Source organism: Schistocerca piceifrons, chromosome 3 (assembly GCF_021461385.2).
Source record: "Schistocerca piceifrons isolate TAMUIC-IGC-003096 chromosome 3, iqSchPice1.1, whole genome shotgun sequence".
Taxonomy (NCBI): Eukaryota; Metazoa; Arthropoda; class Insecta; order Orthoptera; family Acrididae; genus Schistocerca; species Schistocerca piceifrons.
The window spans coordinates 649,241,026-649,267,233 of NC_060140.1; the positions used below are offsets into that span (position 1 = coordinate 649,241,026).

General features: G+C 39.8%; 1 protein-coding gene across 1 annotated transcript in view; it reads left to right on the forward strand.

Moving 5' to 3' along the window:
• Positions 1 to 26,208, forward strand: part of LOC124789327 (gem-associated protein 5) — a 366,866-nt gene that overhangs the window by 42,278 nt on the left and 298,380 nt on the right. Inside the window, exons 4-6 of the mRNA XM_047256646.1 lie at positions 1,767 to 1,904; positions 2,528 to 2,652; positions 24,928 to 25,093. Of these exons, the coding sequence (XP_047112602.1) occupies positions 1,767 to 1,904; positions 2,528 to 2,652; positions 24,928 to 25,093 (429 nt within the window). The remainder of the gene's footprint in view (positions 1 to 1,766; positions 1,905 to 2,527; positions 2,653 to 24,927; positions 25,094 to 26,208) is intronic.

Genomic DNA, 26,208 nt, shown 5'->3' on the forward strand with positions numbered 1-26,208 from the left:
CTACTTTGCAGTGCACTGGAGTCCTCATGCACCGTAGCTGCCAGGAAAGTTCTTCAGAATTTTGCATGTGCGATTATATGCTATGCCGTTGGAAAAGGCAAATGAGGACACAAAAATTTCATTAAAAATATGCTTGAGAGAGTTGCAGTAACCACTAACTTTTATATCACACAATAACAAGAATGGAGGTGGAGAAGAAAAACATATCTAAAAGTACTTCCCAAGGCTTCTTCACTCCAGGAAAGACGTGGAAAAAGAGAAGGGGAATTTTATATTTAGGTAATATTGATGAACAGTTTGTCAAGAGACCGACATCTATCTTCCGTATGACTTATGTTCTTTTTTTCACATTTTCGATATTGTAGTAAGCACCATATGCAACAATTCATTTTTTACACTTTTTTTGTTTTGCCGATCATTTCTCTTTCAGTATTCTAGTGTGAAACTCGACCTTCAACATCTGTATTTGTGAAATTATTGGTTGTACTGACATAACATGTTAATGTAAACCTTTGCAGGTATGCTAGCTGTAGCTCACATTTATGTGAGATGCGCATGTGCGTAGGCTTCCACTGCCAAAATGCGTGGTGGTCAGTTATATCACAACCCCACATTACTATCGATTCCTTTTCCCGACAGTGCCATTTGCGCAGGTTGCCAGGTTACTTTGTGGGTACACTAATAATGCGGACATTTCTGTATAAGTATATAAGGCAAGTTTCACAGCGAGATTGAACTATATTCATAAACATCCTAATTGCTTAACATAAAACAAATAGTGTGTATGTACAACAGTGTGTATTTGTGCTGCTGTGTAGCCTTCTCTTTCTGACAGACGAAATAAATCCGTGAATGGAAATTTTCTGCTTATATGGCACTTTGATAAATGTTTTGTTACTATTGTGGCTAAGTTGATCAGCCTGGTGTTGTATCAGCTGTTGAAGTTACAAGGGTGCATGTTCTGTGACATCGCGTTATTATAGGTGGCGTTATCCTGAAAGACTGATAAGCAGTCAGCTGATTCAGAATGCGCCAATAGGCTTTCCATTTAGCTTCACAGGAGATTATGTTGTTTGGTGAGAGTATGTTTTGGGTAGAATGCTACTTTCAGCAGTTGTATCACTGCTGCCTTTTTCTGAGGAAGACAAGATGGGAATCTTATGTTTTGGGTAGAATGCTACTTTCAGCAGTTGTATCACTGCTGCCTTTTTCTGAGGAAGACAAGATGGGAATCTTTTTGTTTCCTGAGCACTGTGCAAGAAGGATGATAGATATTGTTTTTCTGCATCATATTCTGAAGTGTAACTAAACCACTGAATAAGTAGGCCATTTCTTAATATCAGGACCACTTTCTGCAGTCTTTATTTTATTATAGTAGAAAAAAATCTACCGGTGAATCTATAGCATTTGCTTGATGACATTGCCATTTTCCTGGAGCAAAGCCATCATGATCTGGTACTGCAGTTTAAAGTAAAAAGAAGATAGGTAAGAGACAGATAAACAGTAAAATATAAGTTCATTTGAGACCTTTGGTTTTTATTGAAGTCACTCTGAAAACTGTGGACCATATCAGTATTACTGTTAATTCACTTGCGTCCCTTCATTTATGACATTTTCGACAGTGGAGATCAGTTGTACTAAATGAGTCTCAAATGTCATTTAGTGACAGTTCAGAACTCACAGGACTTAAAACATTAAGTTGTTTAGGTGCCATATAATGATGAGTGTTTTGTAATATGTTCTTCTTTCCTTTCCTGCCACCAAAGAAAGGGACCTTCTGCCTCTGCTGGTGGTTCAGTGAACTGGGTTTCTGTGTGCTGGCCAACTGGAGACACACTGTTGACTAATTCACTATGGGGAGAGCTCCTAAGTTGGAATGTACGAAAGATCGCTGCAGCTAACAGGTACGTGATTTAACAATAAAACTTTTGGTCTGGTTTATAAATCTTTGATTCTTAAATACACTCTTATTGATTCCAGTTTGCATTGCTTTTGACAATGGTGGTTAACCATCCAACACTATATGAAATTATTTAATTGGATAGATAAAAAATCTACTCACCAAGTGGTGGCAGAACACACACATAAAGGACTGTTGTGTATTCTGCCACTGCTTTGTAATTTTTTATCCATCCAATTAAATAATTTTACCAATAATTGATTGTTTTCATTGTTATATTAGCGACACTATAGGAAGATATGTTACTTAGTATTAATGCCTTCTTTTTAACATCTTTATAAGCGGTCACCTTTTTGCAAGTGTTAATCTTCATAAGAGGGAAAAAACTGCCATTTTAAAATTCTAGTAGCTGAGTGTTCCATTTTGCTTTTATTGTACTGTGGAATATTTCTCCAACTTTGGGGATACTTTAATTCAGAGTTTTATTCTTCATTTATAGTATTACATTTAATTAAAAATTATATACCTATTGACAATATGCTGCAGACTTAATAAACTATAAATGTGTCATCTAGCCCTTCCATAATATTTGTACAATAATTTATTTGTCCTTATTACTTTGTTTAGAAAAGGTGAAGGCACTCGAAGGAAACCATGGAAGTTAATTCATTCCTGTCATGCACGAGGTTTATTCAGCATTATGTGCATTCCATGCATGGAATGTGGAGTTCTCAATAACACTTTGGAAGAAGGTGATTAATTTTGAAATTTTTGTTTCTCTGATGTGTGTGTGTGTGTGTGTGTGTGTGTGTGTGTGTGTAGATCATGGCTGAAGTCTTGAATGAGATAGTGGCAGCCTCAGCATGGCACACAGCGAGTGAGAGGCTAGTGTTAGTTATCCAATGAGAAGTGAGAAAAGAGGCAATGTTTTTTAAACACTGAAGGTGAAATCTTTTCATTTCTACAACTTTGACGTTTTTTGATAGAATGTGGGTTATGTTGATTGGCTTAAGGCATAGCCTGAAGTCTAGCTTTGGTTGAGTTGTAAGTTGGCAAAGTAAGAAATTTTGTGCTAAAATGCAAGGATCTTGATAAATTTGTTGCGCAGTTGAAGTACTTATTCAGATACAGTAAGTTATCACTGGTTACGTATGTCTCACATTCCTTTAAATTGTCATTAAGGCTGTAAGATGTGCGACAAATTTATTTTAATTTTTATGGCCATTAGTTTGGGATTACAATACCTGTGTTTTGGAATACACTGTGCAATTTGTCCTTATATTGACATTAGGATTTGACACAGTTTGTGCTTTCAATGTGAACACATTGTGTGTTGCTCTCTCATTGGTTACTTACAACCAATTGCTGAGAACTCGTATGTTCTCAGCGCACTTCAGAGCAAGCACAGCCAATGTTGCTCCACTAAACACTGAAGTAATGGCACAGCCCTCAATCAAATAATGTAGCCTCTTATGCCAGTTCATTTCAATATGTTGAACTCAGTCAGAAATTTATTTGTATTATGATGTTGTAAGTAATGGCTTTACTATGGTGCTTTTTGGTAGCTGCAGTAGGTCTTTCTTTCTACCAAATGAATTTTTAAATTACTACGAGTATCATCAGTAATCAGTTTGTTCTCTCCTTAAATTATCCAATTGTGTTTTGTTTAACATTATCATAAGTTTTTATTACTCATAGTACTACACTATGTAGCATTTATGTAAATATGATATAGTCTTCTGTAGGGGTATAGAGTCTGCGATACCAAAATTGTGGTTTTGTACAAATATACAGAAGTACATTTCTGTATATAATACAACCAAGTACATAAACGTTACTTATGGCGAAGATTGACACCAGTTTCTGGGAGAACACTTCTTGGCAGTGTCAGGAGATAACAAATTAGCCACTGATGGTGCTTTGAAATAAAATGAAACACATTTGGTTGAAACAGTGAAGTTACAATGAAGGCATAATTTGTAAAACCGTGACTACCTTGGGGACCATAGAAACCAAGATTAAAAGTAGTTGTTTTGAGACGAACTAGTTGTAGATCACAATTTCCAACAATTTGCATTACCGTAAATTCACAATAAGTCTATAAGTTTGTTATGAAGCAGTTAGATCTTTTTATAGTTGGGAATTTATCAGTCATAGCTTTCTTGCAAATGTTGTGCAGAGACACAGCAAACTAAAGTCACAAAGGCACTGCAGACTTCCTTTGTCTGAAATCCTACAAATTCAATTTGAACTGTTAATCTTAATTACATACCACTACTGCTCCATTTAACCCTGACAGCCGTCACATGAAACTTAAAACCATATGCAAGTTGTATAAATATCTACATCATCCAAAGAAGGTATTTTCATCATCATCATCTTCTTCTTCTTCTTCTTCTTCTTCTTTTTCTTTCTTGTGTTTTCGTAATTCTCTATTGGTTCAAGCATTGTTTTTCTCTATGGGGTCAGCATTATTATAAGGGTTTTGGCATTGTAAGAGAAAATGTCTGCACAGATGCCATTCCTGAAGTCACCACTCTCTCCTGGGGCAAAATTTGTGTACCCAATCTGTTTAAATTTAGAGTAAATCTCACATTGAAGTGTGAAATGTTAACTAAATGTTTGTGCAGCAGGTATCTGGGGCAGGACATTTGTACTAGCCCAGTGTTTATCTAGGTGGGTGTGGGAAACCACCTAAAACCACATTCAGGCTAGCTGGGTCACTAGACCTTGTCATTAGTCTGCAATATATATTTGATCCAGGGCAGGCACGTCTCCCCAAATTCCAGCTCAGCTATCCAAGTGCTTGCTCTTCGTTCTAACAGTCATTAATTTATAATGCAGTCACCAATATCTAATCAGTGGCCTGTAACACTCTAGCTACCCTTCAAAGTAATAACATTATTTTGTCCACAGTTTGTAAAGAAGTGAAGTCGTAGATATGCGTGACACAATTTTAGCCACTTTCTGAGATGTTCACAAACAACCACAGATAATTGACAGGACTCTCAGAAAGTTAACTATTTTCATTTGCACTTTTCTGAGAGTGTCAGATTAACACTGTGTTAAAAATAAAGTAATACCCACATCAGCTCAGGATAGCGTTTGCAACTAAATTGTTTTTCAGAAACAGTGTTTTTTCTCCATTGGATCTTTTCTTTTTACATGACATTGTTATGAGCCTTCTTACTTGTAAGGGACTGATTTGTATTCTGTACATAAAAAGGACCCCTTTTAATTATAATTATAGATAGGTATCCACTGGGAAATTTTAAACTGTCTGTGAGCAATCTGGATTCATTACTATGTTGTCAGACAGCAGCAAGCAATTAAGTCTGTGGTGACTTCAGTGTAGTTTTTCTAAAGAATTCTGATAGGCAGTAGGACCATTGGTGAAGCTCAACATAAGAAAATAACTGTTTACCCACTAACAAAAGCTCTCCCTGATAATGATGCAGAGTTAGTTGGGATAAATAACATAGTGCCTTACGGTATGGATACTTCTCAGTGGAAATCAGTTGGAGTAATTAATGACTCCATGACAAGTGTTTTTAAGAATAATTTAAAAGAGATAACCTGGGATGAAATTTATAATGAACCAAATGGTAACATAAAATGTACTCCATTCAATGATAAGTTCATATCATAATTTGAAAATAGCTTTCTCTGTAAGCTAATCAGAAAGGACATTAAATAGCCATGTAAAAACTGTGGCTCACTAGAGTGATTAAAGTATCTTGAGACAGAAAAAGGAAATTCTCTCTTTTGGCAAGAACAATTAGAGATCCTACAGTAGTCAAATACTACAAAAACTACTCAAAACTACTAAGAAAGGTTATTAAAAGAATCAAGGAATATGCACATGATGTCAGAAATCAGTAATTCGAACAGGCTTAAGGCTTTATGGAATGCAGTGAAACAAGAGATAAAATAACCAGCCACAGAACAGGTTAACATCACTATTGAACTGGATGAGTCACAGATCGTGAACGTATTTTATAATCATTTTGTAAATATAGGAGAAAGAAAGTATAGGGACAAACAATTTAAGAGAAAAATCACAGTGGTGTGTTGGAAAAGTAACTCTCAGAAAATTATATCACTTCTCATTCTGAAATTAAGAAAATTATACAGTCTTTCAGAAGTAAAAGCTCCTCTGGTTTTGGTGGATAGAGTACTAAAGATTTGCTTCCCTACCCCCTCCCGTCCAATGAACCATGGACCTTGGCGTTGGTGGGGAGGCTTGCATGCCTCATGATACAGATAGGTGCAACCACAATGGAGGGTTATATGTTGAGAGGACAGACAAATGTATGGTTCCTGAAGAGATGCTGCAGCCTTTTCAGTAGTTTCAGGGGCAACAGTCTGGATGATGACTTATCTGGCCTTGTAACATCAACCAAAATGGCCTTGCTGCACTGGTATTGTGAATGGCAGGGAAAATTACAGCTGTAATTTTACCCGAAGACATGCAGCTTTACTGTATGCTTAAATGATGATGGTGTCCTCTTGGGTAAAACATTCTGGAGGTAAAATACTCCCCCATTTGGATCTACGAGCAGAAACTACTCAAGAAGACATCGTTATTGGCAGAAACAGAACTGGTCTCCTATGGATCAGAGCATTGAATTTCAGAACCCTTAATCGGGCAGGTAGGTAAGAAAATTTAAAAAGGGAAATGGATATGTTGAGGTTAGATGTAGTGGGAATTAGTGAAGTTCAGTGGCAGGAGGAAGAAGACTTCTGGTCAGATGAATACAGGATTGCAAATAAAATATCAAATAATGCTAATGCCAGGAGTAGTTTTAATAATGAATAAAAAAGTAGGAATGCAGATAAGCTAGTATGAACAGCATAGTGAATGCATTATTGTAGCCAAGAAAGATACAAAGCCCGCACCTACCACAGTAATACAACTTTATATGCCAACTAGCTCCGCAGATGACAAAGAGACTGAAGAAATGTATGATGAAATAAAAGAAATTATTCAGATAATTAAGGGAGATGAAAATTTAATAGTCATGGGAGATGTATTCTATTGTAGGAAAAGGAAGAGAAGGAAAAGTAGTAGGTGAATAAGGCCTGGGGGTAAGGAATGAAAGAGGAAGCTGCCTGGTAGAATTTTCTGTAGAGCATAACTTAATCATAGCTAACACTTGGTTTAAGAACCATGAAAGAAGGTTGTATTTGTAGAAGATGCCTGGAGACGCTGGAAGGTTTCAGAGAGACAATGGAAGGTTTCAGAGATCAATGGAAGGTTTCAGATAGATTATGTAATGGTAAGACAGAGATTTAAGAACCAGGTTTTGAATAGTAAGACATTTACAGGGGCAGATGTAGACTTTTACCACAATTTATTGGTTATGAACTGTAGATTATAACTGAAAAACACTGCAAAAAGGTAGGAATTTAAGGAGATTGGACCTAGATAAACTGACAGAACCAGAGGTTTCAGAGACAGCATTAGGGAATAATTGACAAGAACAGTGGCATTTTCTGTGTGTTTTTACTTTTAGGAAGCTTTAATTTTCGAGTACTAGTAATAGTGTTCCATGGATTTAGTGTTTGTTTTGAATACAGTCCAGGGACAGTTAGTGCTTATTTTCATTGATTCCAACAAGAAGTGTCTAGTAACCACAGTTTAGTTAGCTATCAGCCCCCTTTAGTGAATTAGCAGTCTAGTTAAAAGTTGATTACTTAACTCTCTACAGTAAATTGTTGATTTCTTAGGATGGATAGGATGTGTGACTGCTGTGTACGGACGCAGGAGGAGCTGGCCACTGTTCACGAACAGCTGAACATGCGGATGGCCGCTGTCAGCCGTCTTCAGGCTGCTGCCTCGGAGTATAGTGGCAGTGGGGAGTCTGGTGCGTCACATGGTACACCTCAGATGTTACATGCTTCGCCCATGGTCCCTGCTGTCAAGACATCTTCGCAGGTACCGGGCGTGGTTGGGTCACCCTCTCCCCAAGGAGAGTGGCCGATTCAATGGCGTTTGCGTCACATGAGGCGGAGGGTCAATGTGGAGGCTGGCCATGTGGCATCGCCCACTCTGCCTGTGAGTGGACATGCAGCTGCTCCTTCAGCAAGGTCCTAGCAGGCACACGGGGGGGGGGGGGGGGGGGGGGGGGGAGGAGTTTATTAGTGATTGGGTATTCCAATGTTAGGTGGGTGATGGAGCCCCTTAGGGAAATAGCGGAAAGGTTGGGAAAGAAGGCCAGTGTTCACTCTGTCTGCTTGCCGGGGGGTCTCATCCGAGATGTGGAGGAGGCCCTGCTGGCGGTGATAGAGAGCACTGGGTGCACCTGACTGCAAATTGTTGCTCATGTTGGCACCAATGACTCCTGCTGCCTGGGTTCAGAGGTCATCCTCAGCTCATACAGGCGGTTGGCAGATTTGGTGAAGGTGGAAAGCCTCGCTTGCAGGGTGGAATCTGAGCTAACTATTTGTAGTGTTGTTCCCAGAACCGTTCGTGGTCCTCTGGTTTGGAGGCAAGTGGAAGGCTAAAACCAGAGGCTGAGACAATTCTGCGGAGATCTGGGGTGCAAATTTCTTGATCTCTGCTGTCGGGTGGAGAAATGTAGGGTCTGCCTGAATAGGTCAGGCGTGCACTACACACAGGAAGCGGGTACAAGGGTAGCAGAGTGTGTGTGGAGTGCACATGTGGGTTTTTTAGGTTAGAGAATTCCCTCCTCAGGCCTGACAAGAGCCTCCTGAGACACAACAAGGTAGCAGTAGGCAAAACGCAACAGGGAATGACAATATTAATGAGGTAATAGTAAACTGCAGGAGCGTCTATAGAAAGGTCCCAGAACTGCTCTTATTAATAAATGGTCACAATGCCCACATAGTACTGGGGATGGAAAGAGCACTGAAACCAGATTCAAACAGTAATGAAATTCTAAACTCAGATTGGAATATACCACAGAGACAGGCTGTACAGTGAAGGGGAAGGCGTGTTTATAGCGATAAAAAGCGCAATAGTTTCGAAGGAAATTGATGGAGATCCGAAATGTGAAATAATTTGGGTGAAGGTCACGGTTAAAGCAGGCTCAGACATGGTAACTGGATGTGTCTCTAGGCCCCCTGGCTCAGCAGTTGTTGTGGCTGAGCACCTGAAGGATAATTTGGAAAATATTTCGAGTAGATTTCCCCACCATGTTATAGTTCTGGGTGGAGATTTTAATTTGCCGGATATAGACTGGGAGAGTCAAACTTTCATAACGGGTGGCAGGGACAAAGAATCCAGTGAAATTTTTTTAAGTGCTTTATCTGAAAACTACCTTGAGCAGTTAAACAGAGAACCGACTCATGGCGATAACATATTAGACCTTCTGGTGACAAACAGACCCGAACTATTTGAAACAGTTAACGCAGAACAGGGAATCAGTGACCATAAAGCGGTTACTGCATCGATGATTTCAGCCATAAATAGAAATATTAAAAAAAGGTAGGAAGATTTTTCTGTTTAGCAAAAATGACAAAAAGCAGATTTCAGAGTATTTGACAGCTCAACACAAAAGTTTCATCTCAAGTACAGATAGTGTTGAGGATCAGTGGACAAAGTTCAAAACCATCGTACAATATACATTAGATGACTATGTGCCAAGCGAGATCATAAGAGATGCAAAAGAGCCACCGTGGTACAGCAACCAAGTTAGAAAACTGCTACGGAAGCAAAGGGAACTTCACAGCAAACATAAACATAGCCAAAGCCTTGCAGACAAACAAAAATTACACACAGCGAAATGTTGTGTGAGGAGGGCTATGTGAGAGACGTTCAACAAATTCGAAAGTAAAGTTCTGTGTACTGACTTGGCAGAAAATCCTAAGAAAACAGTAGGTGGATCAAAACAAAATGTCCACACTCTCTGTGACCAAAACGGTACTGAAACAGAGGATGACAGACTAAAGGCCTAAATACTGAATGTCTTTTTCCAAAGCTGTTTCACAGAGGAAGACTGCACTGTAGTTCCGTCTCTAGATTGTCGCACAGATAACAAAATGGCAGATATTGAAATAGATGACAGAGGGATAGAAAAACAATTAAAATTGCTCAAAGGAGGAAAGGCCGCTGGACCTGATGGGGTACCAGTTCGATTTTACACAGAGTACGGAACTTGCCCCTTCTTGCAGCGGTGTACTGTAGGTCTCTAGAAGAGCGTAGTGTTCCAAAAGATTGGAAAAGGGCACGGGTCATCCCCATTTTCAAGAAAGGACATCGAACAGATGTGCAGAACTGTAGATCTATATCTCTAACGTCGATCAGTTGTAGAATTTTGGAACACGTCTTATGTTCAAGTATAGTGACTTTCCTGGAGACTGGAAATCTACTCTGTAGGAATCAGAATGGGTTTCAAAAAAGACAATCATGGGAAACCCAGCTCGCGCTATTCGTCCACAAGACTCAGAGGGCCGTAGACACTGGTTCCCAGGTAGATGCCGTGTTTCTTGACTTCCGCAAGACATTTGATACAGTTCCCCACAGTCGTTTAATGAACAAAGTAAGAGCATATGGACTATCACACCAATTGTGTGATTGGATTGAAGAGTTCCTAGATAACAGAATGCAGCATGTCACTCTCAGTAGAGAGAAGTCTTCCGAAGTAAGAGTGATTTCAGGTGTGCCGCAGGGGAGTGTCGTAGTACTGTTGCTATTTACAATATATATAAATGCTTCATGGATAACATCAGAAGGTCACTGAGGGTTTTTGCGGATGATGCTGTAGTATATCGAGAGGTTGTAGCAATGGAAAATTGTACTGAAATGCAGGAGGATCTGCAATGAATTGGCGCATGGTGCAGGGAATGGCAATTGAATCTCGATGTAGACAAGTGTAATGTGCTGTGAATACATGGAAAGGAAGATCCTTTATCATTTAGCTACACTATAGCAGGTCAGCAACTGGAAGCAGTTAATTCCATAAATTATCTGGGAGTAGGCATTAGAAGTGATTTAAAATGGAATGACCATAAAAATTAATCGTCAGTAAAGCAGATGTTAGACTGAGATTCATTGGAAGAATCCTAATTAAATGCAGTCTGAAAACAAAGGAAGTAGGTTACAGTACACTTGTTAGCCCACTGCTTGAATACTGCTCACCGGTGTGTTATCTGTACCAGATAGGGTTGATCAAAGAGATAGAGAAGATCCAATGGAGAGCAGTGCGCTTTGTTATAGGATCATTTAGTAATTGCGAAAGCATTATGGAGATGATAGATAAACTCCAGTGGAAGACTCTGCAAGAGAGATGCTCAGTAGCTCGGTACGGGCTTTTGTTGAAGTTTCGAGAACATACCTTCACCGAGGAGTCAAGCAGTATATTGCTCCCTCCTACGTATATCTCACGAAGAAAGCATGAGGATAAAATCAGAGAGATTAGAGCCCACACAGAGGCATACCGACTATCTTTCTTTCCACGAACAATACGAGACAGGAAAAGAAGAGAGAACCAATAGAGGTACTCAAGGTACCCTCCGCCACACACTGTCAGGTGGCTTGTGGAGTATGGATGTAGATGTAGAAAGAGATACAGTGGAAGAAGAATGGATAGCTTTGAGAGATGAAATAGTGAAGGCAGCAGAGGGTCAAGTAGATAAAACTATGAGGGCTAGTAGAAAGCCGTGGGTAACAGAAGAGATACTGAATTTAATTGATGAAAGGAGAAAATATAAAAATACAATAAATGAATCAGGCGAAAAGGAATACAAATGTCTCAAAAATGAGATTGACAGGAAGCGCAAAATATCTAAGAAGGGATGGCTAGAGGACAAATGTAAGGATGCAGAAGCATTTATCACTAGGGGTAAGATAGATACTGCCTAGAGGGATATTAAAGAGACCTTTAGAGAAAAGAGAACCAACTGTATGAATATCAAGAGCTTAGATGGAAAACTAGTCCTAAGCAAAAAAGGGAAAGTAGGAAAGTGGAAGGAGTATATAGAAAGTCTAGAGAAGGGCGATGTACTTATTATGGCAATGTTATGGAAACGGAAGAGGATGTAGATGATGGTGAATGGGAGATATGATACTGCGTGAAGAATTTGATAGAATACTGAAAGACCTAAGGCAAAAAAAGGCCCCGGGTGTAGACAACATTTCATTAGAACTACCGATAGCCTTGGGAGAGCCAGCCATGACAAAACTTTACCATCTGGTGAGCAAGATGTATGAGACAGGTAAAATACCCTCAGACTTCAGGAAGGATATAATAATTCCAATCCCAAAGAAAGCAGGTGTCGACAGGTGTGAAAATTACCAAACTATCAGTTTAATAAGTCACGGTTGCAAAATACTAACACAGATTCTTTACAGATGGATGGAAAGACTGGTAGAAGCTGACCTTGGGGAAGATCGGTTTAGTTTCCGTAGAAATGTTGGAACACGCGAGGCAACTTTGCTTAAGGAAAGATAAATTAAGGGAAGGCAAACCTATGTTTCTAGTATTTGTAGACTTAGAGAAAGCTTTTGACAATGTTGACTGGAATACTTTCTTTCAAATTGTGAAGGTGGTAGGGGTCAAATATGGGGATCGAAAGGCTATTTACAATTTGTACAGAAACCAGAAGGCAGTTATAAGAGTCAAGGGGCATGAAAGGAAAGCAGTGGTTGAGAAAGGAGTGAGACAGGGTTGTAGCCTATCACCGATGTTATTTAATGTGTATATTGAGCAAGCAGTAAAGGAAACAAAAGAAAAAATTAGAGTAGGAATTAAAATCCATGGATAAGAAATAAAAACTTTGAGGTTTGCTGACGACATTGTAATTCTGTCAGAGACAGCAAAGGACCTGGAATAGCAGGTGAACCGAGTGGACAGTGTCTTGAAAGGAGGGTATAAGATGAACATCAACAAAAGCAAAATGAGGATAATTGAATGTGGTCAAATTAAATCAGGTGATGCTGAGGGACTCAGATTAGGAAATGAGACACTTAAAGTAGTAGGGAAGGTATAAAATGTAGACTCACTGTGGTAAGGAAAGCATTTTTTAAGAAGAGAAATTTGTTAACACCAAGTATAGATGTAAGTGTCAGGAAGTCTTTTCTGAAAGTATTTGTATGGAGTGTAGCCATGTATGGAAGTGAAACATGAACAATAAATAGTTTAGGCAAGGAGGTAATAGAAGCTTTCGAAATGCGGTGCTACGGTAGGATGCTGAAGGTTAGAGGAGTAGATCATGTAACTAATGAGGAGGTACTGAATAGAATTGAGGAGAAGAGGAATTTGTGGCTCAACCTGACTAAAATAAGGGGTCGGTTGGTAGGACACATTCTGAGGTGCCAAGGGATCACCAATTTAGTAGTGGAGGGAAGTGTGGAGGGTAAAAATCATAGAGGGAGACCAAGAGGTGATTACACTAAGCAGATTCAGAAGAATGTAGGTTGCACTAGTTATTCAGATATGAAGCAGCTTGCACAGGATAGAGTAGCATGGAGAGCTGCATCAAACCAGTGCATGGACTGGAGACATGTTTTTTTGGATTGGATGGTTCTGAGTGTTATTTTGTTATCTGAATCCCTGAAAGGCTTTTGTGTGTGTGTGTGTGTGTGTGTGTGTGTGTGTGTGTGTGTGTGTGTGTGTGTGTGTGTGTGTGTGTATGAGTGGTTATATAGTGTGTCTTAATCATCATACTTGTAGTATTTTGATCCAGTCTTTTGTTTTTCATTATGATGAAAAAATACAACTCTTTTTCTTGAAGCAATATTCAGAACAATTTCCGTAGATTATCAAGTCAGTGAAAGGTTCATTGTTTGGATTTAGTACCCTTTGCTGATGTGGCATTTGTATATCATATGGTGGAAAAATCAATGTTTCAAAAAACACAGAAACAGAAAATGTTAAGTGTGTGAATAACAATAACGAAAGTGAAAGTGATGGAGTGATAAATGCTGAATGCTTATGTACCTAGTTTATTTTATAACACAATTTGCCAATGTATTGTGCTGACCATGCAGGTCACCTGTTCAGGAAAATGTTCCCAGTCAGCACTATAGTGAAAAAATACGTCTGGACCAGAACAGAAACACAGTTTAAATCAGGGGTCTTCAAACAATTTAGCCTGAGGGTCACACTGGCTCTTCCACTAATTTCCAATGGCCAAGACCTATACACTCTTAAGTTTTCTTAAGGCCTGGTAATCTAGTGTTTCTCGGAACTTCTCAGTACAATTCAGAAGTTTTTGTGATGCTTACCACTGCTACCAGTCTTTAGGAGCTGAAATTGAGTGTCTTCACAGCAGTTAATATGCAGTCATATGCTCATCGTTTGATCTTGAACTGTGCCCTTAATTTCATTTCATATACATTGCTGAAAATACATACTATTCATGTAGGTCATTATAATGAGCTTTCATGAAACGTTGTTACTTCTGTGTGTCATTAAAATTGTAACAAGTGGTCAGATTGTAGTGCAAGCTTCATATGGCATTAGCACTGTGCGTTATTTTCCCACCGCAACTTCATCCACATCTACAAACAATTTTTAAGTAGAAAATTACAGTCACCTAAATCTCATTAGTAACACTTACTATGCTTGATTTCATTATGTGAACTGCCTATGTATGCCACTTGAGCACAGTAAATTTTCAGGATATTGATGATTAATTGCAGTTAAAATGTTAAATTACATTAAATATGTCACGTAATGTGTATCTTAGTTGGTCATAAAATAAAAACAACCAATTATTGTACAAATTTTGATTTATTTGCATTCTAAATTTTACACTGTAGTGTTACACCACTTAGTGAGCAAGATTCAATCCTGAATTATGTTCGTAATCAACAGTCATTAAGTTAAATACTTTTTCCATATGAATCCATATGGATTAGGTTAATGCATTCCATTCCAAAAATATAGGTACTCGAACACATTTGTAATACATAATAAAAATCTTGTAGTTATAATGCATACATCCTATTTTAGAAGAAATTTGTCTTAAGATATTTGTTTATGCCTGTGCTTCAAAATTTGTCAAAAAAGTGACATAGCATTATCATTAATTAAATTCGTAGTGGCCATAGCTACTGCCTTATGGGAATCTTTAATGAATTTGTATTAGTTAGTGATGACAAATAGGAATTGGAGTTCATAAACAGATACTGCAAGGGTAAAGGTCGCCATGTGCTAGTGAAGGGGGAGGGGGGGGGGGGGGGAATATTGCTACATTCTTCCAGAGAATTTGCAGCGTTACCAGGGAAGTCCGAGAAGTTGTACGTGTGAGTGATAAAAGCTGCAGAATGAGAGCAGTAGTTTACAGCAGAATACATGAAAGATTTTTCATACCTAGAAGTCATAGATAACGATCCAGGTCAGAAAGTGGTTTTTGAAATCGTTATTAAAGACTGAAAACATAATGCTAATAGACTCTTTATCTAAAATATTGTTCATTACGCAAATCAGTTTCCTATGTTTTCTTTTACTCATGTGCGGTCACTCACTCAGCAAATTTTGACCGCAATAAAAAAGATTACGGTGGGCCAGATACCTTGCATTTCTGACCCGTTACCACAGGCTGGATTGATGGTGTCCATGGGATGCTGTTGGCCTGTGGGTTGAAGTGTGGAGACCCCTGGTTTAGATAAGCAACTGGTGGTGAACATGTGGAGATGTTGTTGATAGTAAAATTAAGAATAGAAGGTGACTGCTTCCAGTAAATCTTTGACAAAGAATTTCTCAGAAAGACAAAATCTTCAACAGTTTCTTCCTTGAATCGATACAAGTATGTTGTAAAGTGCTTGTGTAAAGATAATTACATTTCTGTGCTGCCATCCTTTCTCCATCCTCACCATGTATTGGATGTTTAATTAAGGAGAAACATGATAGGTCCTGAACAGGTTGAAGAAATGCTTTCTTCTTCAGTAAGTGGGGACACAAATTAATTTGTGTATTTCAGAACATTTAAAGAGTGAACTTCTATTTTATCTGTTAATTGTTTCATTTCATTAGTACACACACACATCACCATCATTCTGATTCTGTACTGTGGAAGCAATTTCTAATTCAGCCATGAGAAGAAAAGTACAGTGCTTGTTTTTATGATTGCTTAGTATTACTCAATATTCAAGCATAACTGAATATCAATGGGCTACATAGCTAGAGTTATAAATATCATGAAAATTTTACAGATTTATTTAATGACATATTTTCCATGAAGATACGTAATACCAACTAACTTCAAACGTACCCACCCCTATGTTTACAATGAAAACTATATTATGTCAGTCACTTTTTTTTTATTATTTTCAGTTAGAAAACATCTCAACCTAATTCCATTTACCAGGGCTACACTACAGATAAGGGGATGGAATCAATATTTTGGATAGGTGTAGTGTTTTCATTTGTGTGTTTATAGCCATCGTATAAATTTTTGATGTCATAGGGAAAGACCCACATTAGTTGCCTCAGGATTCTACTGGAAAGAGTCACCGTTTTTGACCATTAATATAGCCTGATTTTTGGTTATTGAGGGTTCACATGTATGCCAGTGCTTTTACTAAGACTTTTAGGGTAAATTCATGTAAAAGGTAGAACTCCAGAACAAATATTGTTTGCTATGAAGCAGCTACTAGCAGAGCAAAATAGTGCAACTTAGACAAATCCATAGATCTTATAGAGAACACTCATGAGTGTATTCCATCAAAACAAGAAGCCTTGTGAACAAATAGAATACACTTCCAATGTCAATACAAGAAAGTGAAAGGGCAAGTGAGATATCGATAGCTGTCTTTATCCCCAGAAATTACTAAAATTGGATATCCAGATGGATAAAAGCTAATGTCCTACTCTTCCAGGGAGTAGTTGCAAATACAGTAATTGCTGTTACATCCCAGGCTGACAGTTTTATTGAAACTGTTATTTGAATGCTGTACCATAGAGGTTGATCTGGGACCATACTAACAAGTATTTATGAGTTACCAGCAGGAATTTCTCAAGTTCCATCCAGCAGTTACTGTGGTAACAAGAGTTTAGAGATTTAAGTGAAGACCGGCCGGAGTGGCCGAGTGGTTCTAGACGCTTCAATCTGGAACCGCGCAACCGCTATGGTTGCAGGTTCGAATCCTGCTCCATGCATGGATGTGTGTGATGTCCTTAGGTTAGTTAGGTTTAAGTAGTTCTAAGTTCTAGGGGACTGATGACCTCAGATGTTAAGTCCCATAATGCTCAAAGCCATCTGAACCATTTAAGTGAAAATTTAGTATTTGTGGGGATTTTAATGGAACTGTTCCTCATGTGACTGTGAACTGTATGTTGCGTACACCTCCGTTAAGAAGTTTTGCCATATTTTAGAGGGATGGCAGTTCACCCTAGTCACAGACCACAAGTCACTGATATACGGTTTCCACCAGCATCTGGAGAAAGCATCACCTTGTCAGCTGCACCATCATATCGGACAGTTCATCACCCATATAGTCCATGTCCAGGGAGACGTGAAAATGCCAGTGGATGCTCTCTCTTGGGTCGAAGCAATCACTGACGCAGTTGATTTCAAAGCTCCCGCTGCAATGCGACAACCAAACAGCGAGCTGTGAGACATTTTGATGCAACCATAGGCCTACATCTCTGTCGTAGTACAATAGCACTATCGAAGGCACTGCTGTATTGTGAGGTCACAACAACCAAACCACGACCATTTGTGACTGTTGAGTATCTGCAGCAGGCCATCATCTCCTTACATGACCTGTTACACCCTGGCGCACAGGCCACTAAGAACATGGTGTAATGAGCTTTTGTATGGCCAAACATGGACAAAGATTGTATGCAATATGTGTGCCAAAGTTGTGGCCTGCCAATGGAACACAGTTAGCCAGCATTGGAGGGCACCTCTTGGCTTGTTCATTGTGTCAAACTAGAGATTTGAGCATGTGCATCTGGTAATCGTCTGACCACTCTCACCATTGGAAGGGTTTACCTACTGTCTGATCAGCTTGGGAAATGGTCAATGGCTGTAAGAGATGTTCCCTATGGTCAACATTATTGATGAAACTGTTGCAACCACATTTTAGAATTCTTCAACAACATGCCAGATGACCACATTGAATGCTCAAACTTTGTATGCAACCTACATGCACAAATCCGGCAGCTACGTCTCATTGCTCTGAAGGCTCAGCAGACCTGTCACCCCTATGATTTTTGATGAGCTATGGAGATGTGATTGTTTCTGTACAACATGACACAGTGTGCAAGCCACTACAGCCACCTTACAACAGACCGTATTGGATTATCAGTAGGGAGGAATAGACATTCATGATGGGTACACCAATCACCATCACCATTGATAGGCTCTAAACAGCTTTCAGCACCCCGTTCTGTGGTACAGACTCATTCTTGGGTGCACCCACCACAGACTTGACAAATGCACCAGCTGTTCCACCATAGATAATCTGCAGTGGACATAAGAGGATACTGCTGATGACTCAGCAGCAGCAGCAGCCTGTGCAAGACCTGTTGTTACCTGGTCCAGATGAAACATCCTATTCAACAAGGAATATCATTTGACACTGAAGGGGAAGTGGTGAAGTTCAGTGTTCAGTGAAGTGCAGTTTATGTTTACTGTCTGTGCTCTAATTATTCTGTTATTTACATTTGCTGTGTTTAAAGAAATGGTCATATTAGTTACAAAATAGTTTTAAATGTTGCGATAAAGTTAATTTATTAAATCCACAACACTGGGTTTGTATCTGGTTGATTAAACAGGAGGAGGGGAGAGGAATGGATAATATCTGGGTTTACAGTGAAAAGTTAAGTATACTTAGGACCACCTTGTACTTAAGGTGACATACATTATTTGGGAAAATATATAGGACTATTTAGCTTTTTGGTATGCAGTTGGTTGGCAGCCTTAAAAACGATTGAACAATCCACATTTTGACGTTGTTCAGCGGCCATTGAGAGAGGTGGAGGATTTTTCTTGTTGTTGCTCAGTTGAAATAAAATTTCCTACCTTTATTTCTACCTTTTTTCCTTCGAAGTTAAGCTCTATAGATTTTCTCCTTATGTATAAATTAAAGCAGTATTTATTGTTATAGTGTATCAGAAAGGTTGCCCAAGAATTTGAGTTAATTCAGTCACATTAGCAAATTACTGTAAAAGTTCATATCTAAGACCACTTCCCATTCTTATACCTAGGGCCATGGACCGAGATAAAAGGATACTATAGAGCTTGTCAAGACAGTGCATAATTTTTGCAGCAAATAAAAATATCAGAAAGAACTTTCAACTTATAAATAATTTCAGTGAAAATAAAACTGAATAAAGGGCAAAAAGATGTGAAGACCTTAGGTAGCTGCAATCACGAAAACAGCGAAAGAAAGGGTGTTAGATGGCTTATCTCTAAGAGAAGATACCAAACAGTATTTGTGTTCTAGAAATACTCTCCAGAAAGACTCATACCATGGAGCTAATTTCAAGTAGGCACATGTGTGTTGCTTCAGAAGATGTACTTAGGAACTGTTTTCATAGAAGAAAAGGAATTTTAACTTGAACAGTATCTCTCGCAATCTGGTAAAACATGGTACAGGTTGTCACATGGAGAGATTAGGAAATATGCTTTTGTGTTGCACTGAATTCCTTGAAAATAAATAGTAAAGCTGGAAAGCAATAGTATGCAGACTTCATGAAGTAACTTAAATATCTTCTTCTTAGGTCTTCAACGATGAGGTTGGTTAGCAGCAGTTCACTAGGAATTTCTGTGTTCAGCCTTCCTCTTGAGAGCAGTACAGGTGGTGCAGCTGGTATCCTCCATGATCTGTTTGGTGTATTCTAGTCTCGGTGTGCCTCTTATTTTTTTCCCTTCTACTGTCCCTTAAACGATACTTTTCCTGATACCATCATGTCAACCTAAATATGCCTTTAGCTTAAGAAAACCAGGAGCAATAGCCACTGATTTTAATGAAGTTAATTTTCAACTGTTTTTGAAAAATATTCTAAAGTTATGGAAAAACACACATTCATTCCAGAACATATCTACAGCATCAGTGAATCAGCCATGTGGATACATCATATTCAGAAAAGTGTTTGCTCCTGTAAGAGGAGCCGAGCAAGTGAGATGCATGTCCTTGGGGGCAGGGAGAGAGCTAAATCCAACTATCATTTGTGGTATTAATGAAGTTGTGAATTCTGTTTCACCCAGGATTCATTTTCTTCTCCAGGATGCAAATGTTATTTATCATGCTGTGCCCAGTCTTGGTGAAAATGTTTTGGCGGAAACAGACAGTTGTGAGACACATATTATAATAGAGACAGTAGATATGTCAGAAAATGGTGTAATTTCACTCACATTTCCACCACACTTCATCATTCAGTGCGTGGTCCCTTCAAAGAGTGTTACAGCTGTGCTCGTAATGAATGATTTCATTTGCATCTAGTATGCCACACTCTATTTGTATTGCTAGAACTTTGACAAAACTTATCCAAAAGCCTTCATGCCAGATGATATAATGACTAGTTTTAGAGTAACATGCATTTGGCCAAATAATAGGACATATGTTCACAATCAATGAAGATGAGTTCTGAATTTCAAAGTAACTCTGATAGAGCAGTGTCAATGTTCCTAATGAGAAATCATCCTTCAACAGAAACTGTCATGCTGCCGCTTCTGACAAACCCAAAGATCTGCCATCTCGTCCACCGCACAGAGTGCATCAGCTACTGAATGGAACAGCAACACTACATGTCTTATCCTAAGTAAACGAGCATATCTCTTTCTGAAGGCCATGCTGAGAAAGGTTAAAAGGGAGGAAGTCCTACAATCAAGTTCAGAATTCTGAATGACACTCTTAAAAAATTACAGATAATCACAGAATCATTAGCAAAACAAAGTAAGTGGGTTGACAAAGCACATAAGCAGATAATGAATCAGGACATCACTAACAGAAGAAATATTATTGGGGCTCTGGCAAAGAAAAAGTTGAAATTACAGTTTGATTCTTCGACTTCTAATGAAGAAAACCCAAAATTGATTTAATCTACAGGTTACTGCAGCCGCCAGGAGCAGAAAAAAAAAACAGTAAAATCCCAGAACTTCTGGCTAACGAAAATGGCTGGGAAAAACAAATTTTGTCATTATGTGGTTGAAATTATTGGCATTCACTGGAACAAACATTCAGTGAAGTATTTGAAACGGGTTTGGTTAAACAGATATATTTTTATGTGGTAAAGAGGAGGCATATGAAGCTAGCAGCTACCTTGCCCAACTACGATATTGGATGCCCAATTAACTAGAGTTTATGCTCAATTTCTCTAATAGGTTTCTAAGATTTTAACATTACTCTATAAAACTTATTAATGTATGTTATTCAGTTAACTTTACCTCGGCCATGTGCTACAATTTCTAAATACACGCATATTAGCTGCAGCACTGAGCCACTTAGCTCTTTCACTTGTTTTTCTTTTTAGTATTATAGTAGTTTTAAGAAAACTTCCGAAATGAAATTTTCACTCTGCAGTGGAGTGTGTGCTGATATGAAACTTTCTGGCAGTGCCGGGCCGAGACTCGAACTCAGGTCTTTTGCCTGTCTTGGGCAAGTGCTCTACCAGCTGAGCTACCCAAGCATGACTCACGCCCCGTCCTCACAGCTTTACTTCTGCCAGAGTCTCGTCTCCTACCTTCCAAACTTCACAGAAGCTCTCCTGAACATCGCCTGATGACATTTCAGGATTTTTTAATCCCCTGTGTTACCTATTTTTGTTCCCTAGATTAATTGCCAGGAGACCAACCTTACAATCACAGAAAGAAATACCATTCTGTGCCTCAAAACTGATCGTGACCTGAGCATCCTCCCACCACATAAAGACCTCACCATAATTGTTGTGGATCACAGTAGTTGTGTAATGGAGGGTCTTTCTCCAGGTGTCCAGCATGTCCACTCAAAAGGCCTGCCTACAAGCCCAGTCTCAGAAATGCAGCATAAACTCCAGTCCCATCTCAAATACCTAGACCCTTTTCCAAACCTGGCCTGACTGTGTTTCCCTCCACATTTCCACTGTTTCATTGACACCCACTTCCTATTTAATTGGCGGTACCTATAGACCAACTTCATATCTTAACTTTGATGTGACCACATTTTATTTGAGTATCAGCACAAACTAAACATCCACAAAAATGCAGAGCTTCTGCCAAACTGTGGCCAAAGGGCAGCTAGTTGACTCGACCAAGTTGGGGAGTATGGTGTCAAACGTGATTTGGTTGAGTGCAAATGCCGTTTTACAATCTTTGTCATTGATTCGTATCTTGTTGTCCACTGAGTGAGACCAAGATAAGGCCAATTCAGAAAGGTTTTGCTGCCACCATTGAAGTTTAGGTAACACATAGAACTCATAACAGGAAAATTGATGCACTGAACACGGAGTGAAGAAATATTTGGTATGTATTCCCCAAAATTTTGTGGTTTCTCAGATTCCTTCACATGATGTGTACTACAGAGAACGCTAATATGTAGTTGAATTAAAAATGCAACTTATTTCAAAAAGCAATTCTTTCTGCAATTCCAGTGTAACAGCTCATTTGAAAACAGGCTGTGGTGACTGACACTCATAAATTTTGCCAGCGAGTTGAATAGTCAAGCCAATTTTGGACCTCGTGTTGAATACTAAGTACTTCATGGACTTTTTTTCCAGCAAATTCCAACTGAAATTCTTACTACCAGTTACAAAAACATGAATAAGAGACAATGACATTTCTCCAGTTCAGGGGAAGTATTTGCTTTGAACTATCCTAATTCCTCAAGAAACATGAGGTTCCAGTGATATTTTATTGCCAGCTAAGATTGTAGGTTATGAATACTGATATTATAATCCACAAGACAGACAGGTATTAAGTTGCTTGTGGAGTTTGTAAAAGTATTTTGTCTTATATTGGACAAACTGCTTGTTCGACAGAGGAACCTTGTGTTGAATATGCTTTCTTCAGTATAACAAGTCTGTGGTGGTTATTTCTACTGTCCATCTAATGGATTATGCCAATATGGGTTCCTAACTAGAGCTTCAGCCATCTGGTGTTTGCTGTTTAAATAGCTATAGATTGGGTGAACGGCTTTGGGTTCTCTCTCATAACAAATCAAACTGTTTTACTTGTCTTAAGAGTCATGGAGTCTGTTAAAATGGCAGCATCCATTATTATCTCTGTGCGGCATTTTCAGTTAAGTTAATCTTAATTCATGTGTAATTATGTATGTGCACTTCATGGACCTCAAGGTTCAACACATTTTGAACTGTCTGGACAGAACACAAAGCAACTGTCTGGTTTGTGAAGCACTGAGTATATTATGTCTACTAAAAATCTTACTGAGTACTAGAAGATTGTTTCATTCCTTCCGTCTTCGTTCTAGAAGAATCTGATGTCATTTGCCTGTGCTTTGATTTTGTTGCTCATTTGCTCCTAGCTTCTACAGTTATTGGGGACATACAAATTGTTACCAGAGGATTTGTACTGTATGTATGATGGACGTGATCTAAACGTTCTTTGGGGCAATGTTAATGGCATCTACTGTTACCTTTCAGTGCATGATCTGCTGCTTGAAATGTCTTTTGAAGTTTTTTTGTCCTCTTTGCTATCTGCAGACTTAATTATCTGACCTGCACACTTTCCTCAATTGATATCATTGTGTAAACTGACAAGTGCCTTTTGGGCAGTGCAAAGAAAGTGGAAATATTTTTTCAGAGAATTGAAACCTCAAAGAATGGGGGAGAACAACCAGATTCAAAAACAGGGGTAAACAGTTCACAATTTTTTGTTAGTGTTCCACAGCCAGGTCATTCATAGACATTCTCTACCATTTCATCTGATCAAATTTGTCTTGGAAGCTGTGGCTCAAAATTTTGTATGTATGGAATGTCAGCTTAGTGATTTTTTTTTAAATGTATGGTTTCCATGCAGCAGACATAAACAAGTGGTAATGTACCATTGAACGATGTGATACAAGTTTTTCTAACATAATGCTATAAAATGGTTTGTTTATGTATTTTGTGAGACTTAGCATTTACATGACATTTATTAATGGAAATAAAAGATTAAAGTTTCCTTGTTTGATAGGAAAAATTCGTATTACTGAAACGCCCATGGTGAAATCTTAGAAGCAGCGTGATGCATTAACAAAAATTTTAATTGTTTTTCACTAAAAACCAAAAGAAACCTTCAAACACTCTTAGCCACATAATTTAAAGCTTCTCATATGAAAGGTTGTGTGTGCATACATTTATTAAGTGTCACTTTGTGAGCCAGGTTTTGCTTCCTGAGGGAAACTGCACTAAATTTATAATTATTATGTGGTATCCATGTGAAACACTAATCAAAAGTTGTTAATAATTTTACTTTAGTAATGAAATCACTTCAGTACTGTAAAAAATTATAATGCAGATGAACTTCAGCATAGACTCTTTTCTGCTAACATTATAACACAAATTGTCTTAGAAAGATTTCTGGCTTCAAACTTGGTCCTGGGTCCCTTTTGTAGTGAAAACTTAATTTAATTTGTGAAGTGTCATTGGTAATATACTCTGTGAAAGGCAGGGATCTGGGTTCAGATTTATCATTTTCCCTGTTTTGAACTATAATGTTGTTGTTGTTGTTGTGGTCTTCAGTCCTGAGACTGGTTTGATGCAGCTCTCCATGCCACTCTATCCTGTGCAAGCTTTTTCATCTCCCAGTACCTACTGCAACCTACATCCTTCTGAATCTGCTTAGTGTATTCATCTCTTGGTCTCCCTCTACGATTGAACTATAAGCAAACCTAAAATTGCTCCTGCTGCACTATTAATTGAAATTGATGTGTAGATCCAGATTGAAAACATACTACTCATAATAAATTTAAAACTGCTGTGTCAGCATTTGTTTTATGGGATCCTTTTTTTAAATTGTTATTCTAAAGCTTATGTAGTATCATGGAATACATAGTTGTTACATTTGTGAGACATTGCATAAACATGCCTTTCATAATCATTCTGTACAATTTGTGTCTCACAGTTTTCACTGTTTTTTAATTATTTCTTTTGATATAATGATTGTATACTGCATAAATGTATCTTTTGTTTTAGTGAAAACTGACGCCAAACAATGCGAAAAAAACCACATTGTGTGGACAGCAGCACAAGATAGACACATCATTGGTTGTGACCTACATACAGGAAAAGTTGCTTTTGATATAGCCACCATGGGTGGATTTGTATATTGTCTTGCTGTGTCACCCCTTGACACTAACAGGTATGGTAAATTTGAAAGTACAAACTATTCTCTCCCATCCGTCTCTCTAACCCCTCTCCCCCTCTCTAACCCCTCTCACCCCTCTCTAACCTCTCTCACCCCTCTCCTCCCTCTCTAACACCTCTCCTCCCTCTCTAACCCCTCTCCTCCCTCTCTAACCCCTCTCCTCCCTCTCTAACCCCTCTCCCACTGTCTCCTCCCTCCCCACTGTCTCCCCCCACCCCCCGTCTCCCCCCACCCCCCGTCTCCCCCCACCCCCCGTCTCCTCCCACCCCCCGTCTCCTCCCACCCCCCCGTCTCCTCCCACCCCCCGTCTCCTCCCACCCCCCCGTCTCCTCCCACCCCCCCGTCTCCTCCCACCCCCCGTCTCCTCCCACCCCCCGTCTCCTCCCACCCCCCGTCTCCTCCCACCCCCCGTCTCCTCCCACCCCCCGTCTCCTCCCACCCCCCCCCCCCCCCCCCGTCTCCTCCCACCCCCCGTCTCCTCCCACCCCCGTCTCCTCCCACCCCCCGTCTCCTCCCACCCCCCGTCTCCTCCCACCCCCCGTCTCCTCCCACCCCCCGTCTCCTCCCACCCCCGTCTCCTCCCACCCCCCGTCTCCTCCCACCCCCCGTCTCCTCCCACCCCCCGTCTCCTCCCACCCCCCGTCTCCTCCCACCCCCCGTCTCCTCCCACCCCCCGTCTCCTCCCACCCCCCGTCTCCTCCCACCCCCCGTCTCCTCCCACCCCCCGTCTCCTCCCACCCCCCCGTCTCCCCCCTCCCCCCCGTCTCCCCCCTCCCCCCGTCTCCCTCCTCCCCACATTCTCCTCCCTCCCCACTGTGTCCTCCCTCCACCTGTCTCCTCCCTCCACCTGTCTCCTCCCTCCACCTGTCTCCTCCCTCCACCTGTCTCCTCCCTCCACCTGTCTCCTCCCTCCACCTGTCTCCTCCCTCCACCTGTCTCCTCCCTCCACCTGTCTCCACCCTCCACCTGTCTCCTCCCTCCACCTGTCTCCTCCCTCCACCTGTCTCCTCCCTCCACCTGTCTCCTCCCTCCACGTGTCTCCTCCCTCCACCTGTCTCCTCCCTCCACCTGTCTCCTCCCTCCACCTGTCTCCTCCCTCCACCTGTCTC